At 35.7% G+C, this 13626-nt stretch overlaps 1 protein-coding gene across 1 annotated transcript in view; it reads right to left on the minus strand.

Moving 5' to 3' along the window:
- The window catches only part of SPTLC3 (serine palmitoyltransferase long chain base subunit 3), a 147761-nt gene that overhangs the window by 100252 nt on the left and 33883 nt on the right, over positions 1-13626 (minus strand). Inside the window, exon 2 of the mRNA XM_090285212.1 lies at positions 11647-11832. Coding sequence (XP_090141338.1) covers positions 11647-11832 — 186 coding nt within the window. The remainder of the gene's footprint in view (positions 1-11646; positions 11833-13626) is intronic.

The raw sequence follows: 13626 nt of genomic DNA on the forward strand, positions 1-13626 counted from the left end.
TAGCTTCAGACTGAGGTGAAAGTTGTCGAAAACATTATGAGGGAAAATTATTTTCAACTTAAAATCCTGTACTCAGCCAAACCAACAATCAAATGAGAAGCCAAATAAAAACATTCCAATGTCTAAAAGAAGTCATGAGTTTAACTCCCACAGGCCTTTTCTGTAATAATTGAGTGTGCACCTCAACAAAACAAACAGTGAAATAACTAAGGAGGAAAAATAGTGAGTGCAGGCACTGATGAAATGTGGTTTAGCTCAAGTAGTCTTATTTATGCAGTATGAAGAAACAGAAACTAAAAAAATAAATAAATGACAATGTGGAGAATGGGTGTGCGGAAGAGAGAAAGTGAAAGTTTATTAAATTCTTCTCATGGTAGGGGGAGATTCTAGTTACTGAAAAATGATATCTAAATTCTAAATATATGTGTTAAATATTCTAAAAGAATCATTGAAATAACAGGGGAAATACTATATACGACTTCCTAAGAGTGATAAGGACAAAAATTCAGAAAAAAACCTCAATCAAATATACCAAAGGTACAAAAGAAGAAATAGTTAAAATTAAAAATAAATAAACAACAGAAAATGTCAGTGTCAAATATAAAGGTAGCAGAAATAAGTTTAAACACATGAGTAATTAAAATATTAGGTTTAACTATATAGAGTTGCCAGTGTTTGACATTTTAACCTATAAAAACATCAGTTTCATGTGGTTCAAGTAAGTAATTGTTTGTAAATTAGATTATCTTATTAAAATACAGAAGCCTTTACATTTGTTTTACAAATAAACATATATGCCGCTTACAAGAGACACATGTTTCTGAAAAGGATGAAAACTGAAAATGAAGAGTTGGCTGTTGACAAAAAAGCAAATGTTCCTGTTGGGCAAAATAAAGTACAAAATAAAAGCACAATAAAAGGAAAAATCCACCAAAAATTATAAGAGCTATGGACTTTTAAGCATCTGACAGTTAAGTTGAAATACATAAGAAAGAAAACTTGACAAATCCACCATCCCAGTGGAAGACATTAACACACATTTCTCAGAAATTGTAAGTTTGAGTAAACATAAAATAAGTCTAGAGGACTCAAATAACATAACTAACAAGTTTTTTTGTAATAGATTTAAAGGACAATTTACAGTTTTTCATGGCTCACAAGGAAAACTTACAAGAAATTGCAATACCATCTCAGAGTTTATCCAGGTCTAGTTCTGTCCCCTGAAAGTAGAGGAAGATTTTGTTTGTCCTTCCCTAATCCTGTTGACTCCTCTCCATCAGAACACTGATCTTAACTAAATGGGCCTTGAAGACTAGCCAGGAAAACAGCTGTTTGTAAAATAACTTGTTTCTATGGGAAAATATGATCTAGTTCCAAATAACATATCTATCCACTAACACCTAAGTTCCAGGTATGGGACATACTTTTAGCACAGAAGAGGCTGATAATTTAATTAGGGGAATAAATTGTATACATTAACCATGAATGGCCAACCCATGATGTAATCAAATGCTATTATACAAACACACATACTCAAATGTTTGAGAATGGAGGAATCAAGAAAGTGTGTCCAGGATTGGGTGTCAGATTTCAAAAAGTCCTTTGACAAGTTGCTCTCAGAGAAGGGCAGCCGGGATGGGAAAATATCTGCTCAAATGGCTCCAACAGGAAACATGTCTATACTGAAAGGTTATACGATGAAGGTGCCAGGTATATGTGGTCTGTAGAAGAGATCTGTTGGTTTAGGGCAACATACTGTACAGGGCTTTGGAAGCAGACAGATCTAAGGCTGAGCTTCATTTTTTATTTGCTTTATGATCATGAACAGGTCAATTAACTCTTCCAATAATAATTTCCTCTTCATAAGGTGGAGATAATAAGGCCAATGTGTGGTGGAGGTGATCGTCTATATGTTAAAAAGCATAGTGCCTGACAGATGTCCACAGCAGAGTTAGAGTAAATGTAGTTAACATAGAGGGGTGTGAATCTGGCTCCACCATTTAATATTTGTATAACCTGTGGCCAGTTTTTTTTAACCCTCTTGGGCTCAGTTTTTTTCATGTGAAAATGGGAATAATGATTCCTATTTCATAGGTGCCTGGAAAGTTCAATGAGCATTCATGTCCAGTATTTTCACAGAATACTCTATGAATTCAGGGAAAAAGAAAGAAAAGAAATTGCAATTCAAGTATTTGAGAAACTGTGACAACTAAGGAGAGAATTCATTAAAGTGGCAATACTTGAAATTCATATGAAAATAACAATAGCTTTCCTATAAGCCATCAATAACTAATTAGAATATGGGATAGGGAAAAAGGTAGTATTCATATAGCAGCATGATAAAAAAAAAAAAAGAATCATAGGCAAATAGTAATCAAAGAGGAAATGATGGAACTTTAGAATAAAGAAAATTATAAAATTCTATTAAAAAAATAAATATAGAGACATATCATCTTTCTAAATAGACTAAATATTATTAAAATGTCAAAATTTTCAGTTAACCTATATTTAATGTATTGCTAATTAATTAAAATAAAATTTTTCTTAAAATCCAATACCTGATAAGCTAATTCTACAGAGAGAAAAAATCTTTAAGAATTACCTAAAACTTACACATTTACCTAAAAAATAGATCAAATCAGTGTGTAAAAAAACCCTATTTAATGAGTGATATTAATACAATTAAAAATCTTTTAAAAAATAGTCCTCCTACCTCACACAGCAAATACAAATAATGTCTAGATGGGTTTGTGGGTTAAATGTGTAAATAAACACATAAAATCGTAAAAATACTGAATTAAATTATAGAAAATTATATTATAACTTTAAAATAAAAAGGAATGACTTCCTAAACAAGATTAACTTCCCATCCCCGAAGAAAAAAGAAATAACAGCAAAATAACAACAATAGCAAAGAAACATAAAAGAAATATTCTATACATATGATTTAAAAATTAAAACTGTATGTGCAGCTAAATATAACATAGAAAAAGTTAAAAGCCAAGAAGCAGAATTAAATAAATATTTAAAATACACTTAACAGACAAGTTATTAGTATAAGGACATATAGAAGGAACTCCTATAAATCAGTAAGAATAAATAATTTAATAAAATATGAGCAAATGTTATGGGTAGGCAATTCAAGAGGAGTAAGTATAAATGACTAATAATCATGTGAAAAGGAGCTCAGTCTGAATCTAATCAGGAAATGCAAATTAGAGAAGAACAAAAATATGTTCACCTATCAGACTGACAAAAAATTTTTTAAATGCTGATAAGGTCAATGTTATTAAGTACTGGTAAGGAAGCAAGAACTCTCAGATACTGCTGGTAAGTCTAGCTAGGTAAACTTTTTTAAAAGGCAATTTACCAATCTCTTAGATGTTAAAATGTACATTCTTTGAACCAGAGAGCAACTTCTGGGCATTATCCTCAAATAAATGTTTGTGTTGTTCATTGAATAATTATTTGCAATAATAAAAATATGGTGATTCAATAAATAAACACACATCCATATTATGGCACACCATCATGCAATTATTAAAAGGGATGATATAATTCTGTACTGTCATGTAAAGATCTCCAGTTTGATTTTAAAAAGTAAGTCATAAATGTGTATGATATGATCTCATTTAAGGGAAAGACAGGGTAAGTGCAAATGAACATATGTGTAATTAAGTGTATGAAAAAGACAAAAAGGATGCACAAAGAGACTGCTATTGCTCATTAATCTATAATAAAAAGAGGAAACAAATACATGAGTTCGAGGAAGCATTCTTTATTAAGGCTGGTGATACCCCATCCATTCCCCGTGTTGGCTTAGTACTAGTTGTACACATTAGCATAGCTCTACCTTATCAAAATCAACCAGCCCTGCCTATTATCATAGATCCTTTCTTGCAAAGGAATGTGTGTACCTGAGTATTCACTGTGAGCAGGCTGTGATCTTCTAATTTTACTTTTAGTCATAGTCTTATTTTACAAAATATTTCTAGAACTTTGATTTTAGAGTTGTTTTGCCAACCTATGGGACAGGGTCTTCTGCTAGATACAACTGTGAAAAAAAATTCATCCCTTGTGAAGATGCATGTGCTTTTTAGAAACAGCCAGAAGGTATTTGCAACCAAGCTTGATTGGAAAGATTGAAGATTTCACTGGCCAGTGATTCCCGTTATATTTAAAGCTATTGATTTCTTAGTGATAGTTAAGTCAGGGAAGTGAGAAAGAGTCATGCCGAGGGAGGACCATGCCAAGCAGAGGGAAAGGAATGAAAAATCCCTGAGGGAGGTACAGATGATCTCTTCTTGAGAAGGAATGAGGAGGTCCCAGTGTTTGAGGCACAGTGAGAGAGCGAGGCATAGGGGAGATGAAAGTGGAGATTAAGGTGGGGGTGGGGGCTGCATTCTGTAGGGCCTTGGCCAGCTCTGGCTCTTACTCTCAGTGAGAAGAAAAGGCTTTAAAGGATTTTTCCCACTGATGCCAAGTGACCTCACTTAGGTTTTAAAGAAATCATATTGTTAGCTGAGAAGAGGTTGGAGGAGTTGAGCATGGAAGAAAGTTACATCTAGGCAAGAGAAGATGGTTGTTTGGACAAAGTTGGTGTGGCATCAGGGGTGGTAAGAAATAGTTGAAAAACAAATATATTTTAAACATAGCACCAACAGCATTTGGGGACAGATTTGACTTGGGGTCCAAGAGAAAGAGAGGAGTCAAGAATGACTGAGGTTTTTGGCCAGAATACCTGGATTGATGGAGTTGCCATTTACTGCTCTGGGAAAGATTGTTAAGAAGGACAAGTTTAGAGGGGAAGCTCAAGTGCAGTTTTGAACATATCAAGACTAAGTGATTGCTGATAAATGGCATCCGGTGTATAGGCAGACTGCACAGTGGCCTGGACAGGAGCCCAGACATCTACTCTATGGTCATGAGAAGTGATGGGGAGGTCAACTATGTGAGCACAGGGTCACGTAAGTGGTGGCTGAGGAAGCATATGGAAGTTCTGACTTTTTTCTACTTCTCAATGAAATAGGAGCAAGATTATTAGCTGAAAGTCAGGAGGAAGAAAAGTGTTGGAAGTTTGGAAAGAAAAGCAGAAAGTATAAAATATGTAGTCATCTAGAAGAGCTAGTGACTAAATGTACTAACGTAATGTAATGGGTAGCTAGTGTCAGAATTTAGCTGAATTCTTGGACATCCCTGTCCAAAAATTGTTTGTTGGTGTGGAGGGACACCCGTATATTGAAATTGAGTCTCAGAAAACTATTTACACCTGAACACAGGAGATAACTGAACTTCAAATTGAGTGCCTCTAGAGTAGAAATGCTTCTTACACTTCACACTTTAATGTGTCCTCATCACTTAGAGATTATGAAAAAATAAACATTTTGCTTCAGAAGTTGTGAGCTGGGCCTGAAATTTTGTATTTCTAACAAGTTCTTGTGTGATATTGATGAGAAGGATCAACTTGTGGTCCCTAGAGCACCCGTATTGGCATCACTTGGGAGCTTTTTAGAGCTGCAGAACCTTGACTCCATCCCAACGCTATTAAAGGATAATCTGCATGATCTCTAGACCATTTGTTTGTATAGTAAAAATTGAGAAGTATTGCTCTACAACACTTGTTTCTAACTTGGACTGCACATGAGAATCACCTGGGAAATTTTTATGAACCCCACCAGCCAGGGCACAACACAAAACAATTAAACCAGAATATCTGCAGATAAAGCCCACATATTAGCATCTTTTAAAGCTTCTCAAGTGATTCCAATATGCAGCCAAGACTAAGAAGCACTGCTCTGATACTACCACACTACAAGATGCTGACTAACATGCTAAATCCCAGAGAAGACCCAATAAAGCTCTGAGTTTGGACCCACCCAGGTCTAAACAGGGAAACCAGTGCTTGCACCATCTGTTTGTTTTAGATAAAATTGTATCTCACACCCAGTGATCTTAATGCACCCTGTACTTCAAATTACTCAGAAGGAAGTCTCTCTGGGAGAATCAGGCTATTGCATCATGATGCAAAACCACAAGTTTTAATTCATGTGAACATTTGGAGATGTGTCTTAAAGATTCCTGTAGCTACAACTTGCTGAACCCTCTTTCTTTCATGTGGAAGTAAAAATCTCTGAAGATGGGCTAGAAATGTCTGGGATTTACTTGCAGGGTCACCGAGGGCTGTCTGGATCTAATATGAACACAAAATTGCAATTAAAATATTTTATAACAGTCTGGTGTCATTACAGTAAGTCTTGATGAACCTATTAACAAACCATAAGAATTGACAAATGTGGCTGTGCATAAAGGTTTTAAAATCTCTGATGATGCTTGACATTTATTTAATTATATTTGCTTATTTTTTTTTTTTTTTGGTTTTGAGAAGTTGGGCCATTACATCATTGAGAGTGTAATTCATCTAGAGGTCTTTAATAAATTGTAATTCAACTCTAAAGTGGCTTTGATTTAAAAAAAGACAAATTTCCCAAAAATTAAGAGTTAAAAGGAGAAATTAAACAAACATTGAAAACTTGTATTGCCCTGTCTGGGTGGCTCAACTGGTTAGAGTGTTGTAGTATGCACCAAAAGGCTGTGGGTTTGATTACTGGATAGGGCACATTCCTAGGTTGTGGGTTCAATCCTTTGTCAGGGCACATAATGGAGGCAACGGATTGATGTTTCTTTCTCGTATCCATGTTTCTCTCACTCTCACTCTCCCCTTTTCTTTCTCTCTAAAATCAATGAAAAAACATCCTCAGGCAAGGATTAAAAAAAATTTTTTTAAAAAGGAAAAATCCTTGTATCTGTATTGCTGGTGGGTGGAGTCTATGGGAGGTACTAGCTGCCCTGGGCCTGTGATGTTTTTAGTGCTCTCTTCAACAGAGATTTTGGTTTTCCTATTCTTTTCACTTCGTTTATACTAATGAATCAGTAATCAAGTGATTCAGAAAAAGAATTATCAGAGCCTTCATGTTTTGGTATCAATTTCAGGGAGTTTGGGTTAGAAGTCAAGAAGAAAATAAAGCAAAAAAAAAAAAAAAAAAGAAAAGATTCTAAATTGGTAGCAACACTTTAGTTTAAGTGCATGTTTTTGGTACGCCAGAAGTCGTCCCGGTAAGAGAGAAAATAGAGATATTTAATTAATAAATACTTATATCTGATTAAGTAAAAAGAAGGGGGTAGACGGACATGTGCATTTGTTTAAATTTTTATATACATTTTACTATGTGTATAAAAATATCATGTTGTACACCTTAAATATATATAATTTTATTAAAAATAAGATTAAAAAATTAAAAAATGAACAGAGTCAAAGAGTGTAATCAGAAATAACAATACCCATTTATGATACTTTAAAAAACATAGTAACTCTTGTCCACCACCACTTTGTGGATGTACTTTCTTTCCTGGTGTCATTTTGTGCATGGCTGGTTTGTCTTATGGGACAATCTGTTCTGTACTCCCAGTGACCAGCTTTTAGAATAGAATAATGTTCACTTCTGCTAAAAGAACCAGGAGTCATTGAAAAGCAACACATTCCATGTTACCAGCCAGAGATTTCAAGATGTACCTCAGATAGCTTATTAACACAGAGCAAGAATAGTTCAGGGCTGGGAGCAAGTATTAAAAGGATAAAGGTCAAACTGGAGATAGAGTGCCTAGTGAACTAGTCCCATAAAAAAGTATATGGTGATTGTAGCCATTGCAGTTTATTAGCACCTGTTATTCTGAAAGCCTCTAAATCTCTAAAGGGGCTCAAAAGGAAGAAATATAATAAAAAGGATGTATATAAAAGGATTATCTATTAAGGTGAGTTAATTGACTGATGCTCTCTATTTCATGGAGATCAAATGGGTGGGAAATTATTTATTTTTTAAAGAAACACAACACACTGATTCATTGAATGTGATGTCTTCCCCCTGAGAGGTGGTTTAAGTGGTCTCTGCAACAACAGGGCAGGTAGGTGTTACAGACAGGCTGTTGTGTGCTGCACCTGTCATGTTGTTCAGGACCAAAACACCCCTTCCTCCCCTGATTCTGAGAGTGTTGGAGCTGACAGTTTAATGAAGGTCAAATTCCCCTCTGGTGGCAGTTCCTACCTAGCAACCCCCTTGCCTCAGTGCTTCTGAAGGGCCCTGCCATCTCAAGAGCTCCTTCTGGGGCCCACTGAGGCCTTTGCTGGGACTGCATCACAGGTCACCTGCACCATCTTGCCCCTTCATTTTCTCCCCAATAACCCTCCTATCTTCAACCATCTCAGAGTTGGCTGTGCTGAGGACCCACTTGCATGTATATAAATATGTTCTGCTTGAAATGTAAGAAATGCTTTAGAAAAAACAAAACAACTAGTCACTCTGGGGTGACAGAGCAAAAATATTGAAACAGGTTACATAATAGATGGCAGATCTGAAGCCTAGGCCTGCCAAGAGATGCCACACCTGAGAAATTTACATTTGACTAACCCTTTGTTTCAGCAAAAATTCTGGAATGTTGTGATTGACTGTGCATGTTACTTCTACCCTGGGACCAGTCAGATTGGTGATAAGAGTTTCTAGAACAGACCAGCTGGTGTCAGGGAGGGGCTGTGGAGATCTTCATGAGAGTGGCCAAGAAGAATGTGCTTCCTCGTCCCAATTTCCCAGTCTCATTATCAGCTCTGCTGGGACCTAGGTAACCTGTAACGTTCTCTGGGAGCCTGCTGGATTGTTTCCTGTTGGATTTAACTGCTTCAATATTTTTCACCATTCAAAAATCTTTATGTCCTGAAAATTATGTCTCCAACCATCTTTTTGCCAAAATAAGACCGTTTCATTGTGCTGGGTATGCCGCTACCATCCTCATATCTGACCAAAGCAGGAATTTGGCATTCCTCCCTCTATATTATTTTCTATACTTATTTCAAGTCTTGTTCATTCTACCTCCCAAACGTCTCTATAGTTAGTTCCCTTTTTCTTTCCTTCTACCTCTTCCCCAGTTCAAGCACAAATTATCTCTTTCCTAAACCATTATAAAGCGTTTCTGTTGTCACTTTGCTTGTAGTCTAGAATTGGAATTCCATCTCTAACATCAATTAAGTTCTCTGAAGGTCTTTGTTCTCTTCTCACCCTTCCACTTTTTTTTCTCTCTACAGACTTTCCTTCAGAGATCTCATCTACTTCTGTGGGTCTGATTAATATTGATATGCTCAAGATATACTGAAGATGCCAGAATATACTTCTGAGACTTTTCTCTTGAGGTTTAGACCTCTATATCTAGCTGCCAATTCTTCAAACTCAACTTGTCAAAAATGAATTGACCACTTTTCCCCTCCAACTGGATTTTCTTTTTTCCTCCTCTATTTCCCATGTCAGTGAATTACACCACTTTCTTTCTACTCAGTTACTCAAGTCATAAACCTAGGCGTGGTCTTTGATCTGTCCATCTCTCTTTTTCCTCAAGTCATGTCAATCATCCCTTACTGTCTTCTTAAACATCTCTTGGTCTTATCTCTTATTACCACTTCACTTATCACTACCATATTCCCAGCCCAAATTCTCATCTAGAATTTTTTTAACCTGGATTTCTGCATCAGCCTTTTAACTGTTTTTTTGTTTTTTTTGTCACTGTGTTATCCTCCTGTAATCCCTTTTTCATAGGGTGGTGAGCATGATCTTTCTAATCCACAGATCTACATTCCTCTGCCTGAAATCCTTCAATGCCTCCCCATTGTTCTTACACTAAATATCCATGGCTTATATAAACCCATTATGGTCTGGCCCCTCCTTGCCCCTCAGACAATCTTCTCCCTATGTACTTCCACCCTTACAACACTTCAGTCATTGGAATTCCTTAGTTCTTCGAATGTACAATGCTTTCTCTCACCTCTGGACAATTTTGCACCATGCTTCCTGTCCCTGAAGACTCCTTCAGTCCCATTTTGCCTTATCCTTGGTTTTACTACTTATTCTTCAGTCTTCCGATCTCAATTTAACTTTCTCTTCCTCCCAGAAGTCTTCACTGATCACCAAGTTTGGGTTGGATATTTCCCTTTTTTAGCTCTCTTGGCATCCTCTATTACCTCTATAATACCTCTTATCAGATTCTATTGCAATTGCTTTTTTATGGTTAGCTCTCTGAAGGCAAGAACCATATCTGCCTTGGTTATTCTTGTATCCCTAATTGTAGAACAATGCTTGGCACAGAATACATGCTCAAAGAGAATCTGACTTGCTTAATAAGTTAATGAACCTTGGCACAGGCAGTGGCCTTTTCTGAAAATGTCATTCTTTGCACTCTTGCTCACTAGGCAATTTCCTGATAATCATTGAAGACCTAATATCATGCCTTCTTGACTTCCCAAGGGAATCACAGAACACAAATTTCTGTTTCCCACATCACACTCCTCCTCTGCATCACTTTTTGTCATATGATTTGCTTGTGAGTCTATTTTTGTACACCAGACTTCAAATTCTCTGATGGCAGGACCTGTCTTTAGTGTATGTTAGCACCCATTACCTGGTATATTGCATGTGTTCACGTACTTGCTAAAGGCAGAAGTAATAGTAATAATAAACTTGGGCTCAATTTTCTTCTGAAACGGATACAGTTGACTTAAGGCAATTTCAAAAGAAATGCCCCACATGATTTGTTCATGGGAGCATTACTGTAATAAGTGTTTATCTTACCATAGGTACTGTTGCTGATTTACAGGATTTGAGGTTCTCTCATTGCATTGAAATTCATGTCTCACCTATCTTCTTTGCTTAGATGTGTTTAAGGCTACATCATGTCGAATAATCCATGCTCACACTCATAGTTTTCCAAATCAATTTTTAGGAAAAAAAGATTCACAGCATCATAAATCATTTGAACCAGTTTAGAAATAGTGTTAACAAAATGCAGGCTCTGCATATCGCTGAATGTTTTCCAGGTTGTTTCTGTTAGCTCTATGTGAAAAGAGGATGATGTATGCTTTTATAGATTAACTATTGAAAGTGTCTAGATCAATGGTTCTAAAACAAAGGTGATTTTGCAGTCCATGAGACATCTGGCAATGTCTGGATGCATTTTTGATTGTCACAAGTGTGTGAGACAGAGCTAATGGCATCTAGCGGGTAGAGGTCAGGGATGCTATTAAAAATTCTATAATGCACAGGGTAACCTCCTACACCCCAAAATTATCCAATCCAAAATATCAATAGTACCAAAGCTGAGAAGCCTTGATCTAGATGAAACAAAATTTCGCACTTCATTTAGACTCATTTTTCTTTTCCAGGATAGAACATAAATAATTCTCATCTTACAACTAGAAGACCAGAGTATAGTCCTACCCACATACCTTGTTCTTATATTATGATTTTTAAAAACCTCTAAAATGATATTTTAATATATAACTCATGGAGTTGTTACATAAATTAAATATGGTAATATATGAAAAAAACTCTTAGTTCAGTATCTGGTAAATAATAGGTTACTCAATAAATATTTGTAAAAACAAGTCTATGAATACATAGGGAGTGGGATCCAGGGTTGAAAATAAATAGCATTTACCCTAAGTGGTTCCTGAGCTCCTTACCCTGTTTAGGATCTGGATGTGCATTACCACTTCTGAGAACAGTTTAGAGAAGAATAGCATTGACAAAGATCAAGGCAGATGTGCATACATACTTTTTGTTCTTCTCGCTCTACAGCTGCATTGCATTTTTCTATTCCCCAGTTTCTCAAAAAGTCTCTGAGATAGCCAAACAGGGTTCCAATTCCATATCCCATATAAGTGAAAACCATAACATGAAGAGGTGCTTCCTCAAAAGATTCAACAATTGGCTTTTCATAAAAATGTGGCTTCCCATTTTGCTGAAAACACAAAAGAAAAGCAAAGGTTAGCACTCTCCCATTACAATAAAGTGTAATACTTAAAATTTTGGATTATCAACAATTTGGGAATATATCATTGATGAGGTAATCAGAAATGTACACTTTATTTTACAACCCCCTAAGGAAATAATTGATTAACGTAAAAATTCTCAACAGATGTTAAATACAATTAAGTGAAAAGTAAATAAAGAATTGGGTTTTTACAAGATGACAAGGTATTATTCATAGGTTACTACTTTATCACAAACTTGGGATTACAATCTTAACCAGGTGATAAAATTACATAATAGATATTGGAACTATTAGCCACTCTGTGCTCTTATTATGTTGTATCAATATACCAATGAAACATTTCAGCAGAATTTAGTCAAGCTCTTATTTCTCACTTCCATTTCACAAGAAATATCAGGATAGAGGAACATGGTAAATTGCTCCATGAAGGAGCAATCAGATAATCCACAGTGTGAAATTTTCTATATGACAACTAGCTTCATCTTTAAAAGCCAAAATAAAATGGGAACTACATCAAAGTAAAAAGCTTCTGCACAGCAAAGAAAACAATCAACAAAATTTAAAAACAACCTTTGAATGGGAGAAAATATTTGCAAACCATACATCTTATAAGGGGTTAATATCCAAAATATATAAGAAACTCATACAACTCAAAAAACTAAATAACCCAATTAAAAAATGGGCAGAGGATAAGAACAGATGAACATTTCCTCAAAGAAGACCTACAAATGGCCAGCAAGTATATCAAAGGTGCTTAACTAATCATCAGGGAAATGCAAATCAAAATTGCATTGAATAATGCAATTGTGAATAATGAGATATCACTTCACACTTGTTAGGATAGCTATCATTAAAAAAACAACAAGAGATAACAAATGTTGGTAAAGGTGTGGATAAAAGAGAAACCTTGTGTACTATTGGTGGGAATATAAATTGGTACAATCATTGTGGAAAAGAGTATGAAGTCGCTTCAAAAAAATTAAAAAATAGAAACCCTATTTCTGGGTATATATCCATACAACATTAAATAAGTATCTTGAAGAGATATCTGCACTTTCATATTTATTGCAGTGTTATTTACAATAATCAAGATACAGAAATAATCTAAGTGTCGACTGATGGATGAATGAATACAGAAAATGTTATACACAAATACACGAGAATATTATTTACCCATAAAAAAGGGAAATCCTGCCATTTGCAACAACATGGATGAACCGGAGGACATGATTGGGTAATGAAATACAGGAGTATGGGAGGAGAGAGAACGTAAATGACCATAACATAGGCCAAAAAGTAAATTCATAAAAGTGACACAGATGGGAGGACCATATCATATGAAGTGATCAGAACTGGCAACCTGAAAAAAGTGGAATTGGAGCCCAGTCTTGATGGTAGTTACAAGCATAAAGGTGGAGCATGCTTGCACAGGAGTGAGACTGCCTGAGTTCAAAGCCAGGCACTTTCATTTGCTGACTGTATGACCTTGCCCTCAAATGTCTCAAGTGTAAAATGGAGCTAATAAAGGTCGTTGTGAAAATTAATTGAGCCAATAATATATGCAAAGCATCTGCCACAGAGTAAGAACCCATTAAGTGTTAACAATCTTTATTAATCTGAATAGAGATGATAAATAAAACTGTTAGAATGGATTATGCTGCTTTTAGAGAAATTTTGGAGAGGGAGAGAAAGAATAAGTATAGAGCCTTGGCCAATCTTAAACATAGAAAGAAATAGGAGAATGAGGGTCCAATAGGAAAG

The sequence above is a fragment of the Furipterus horrens genome, unplaced genomic scaffold (genome assembly GCF_987537825.1).
Source record: "Furipterus horrens unplaced genomic scaffold, mFurHor1.1.pri manual_scaffold_8, whole genome shotgun sequence".
NCBI lineage: Eukaryota > Metazoa > Chordata > Mammalia > Chiroptera > Furipteridae > Furipterus > Furipterus horrens.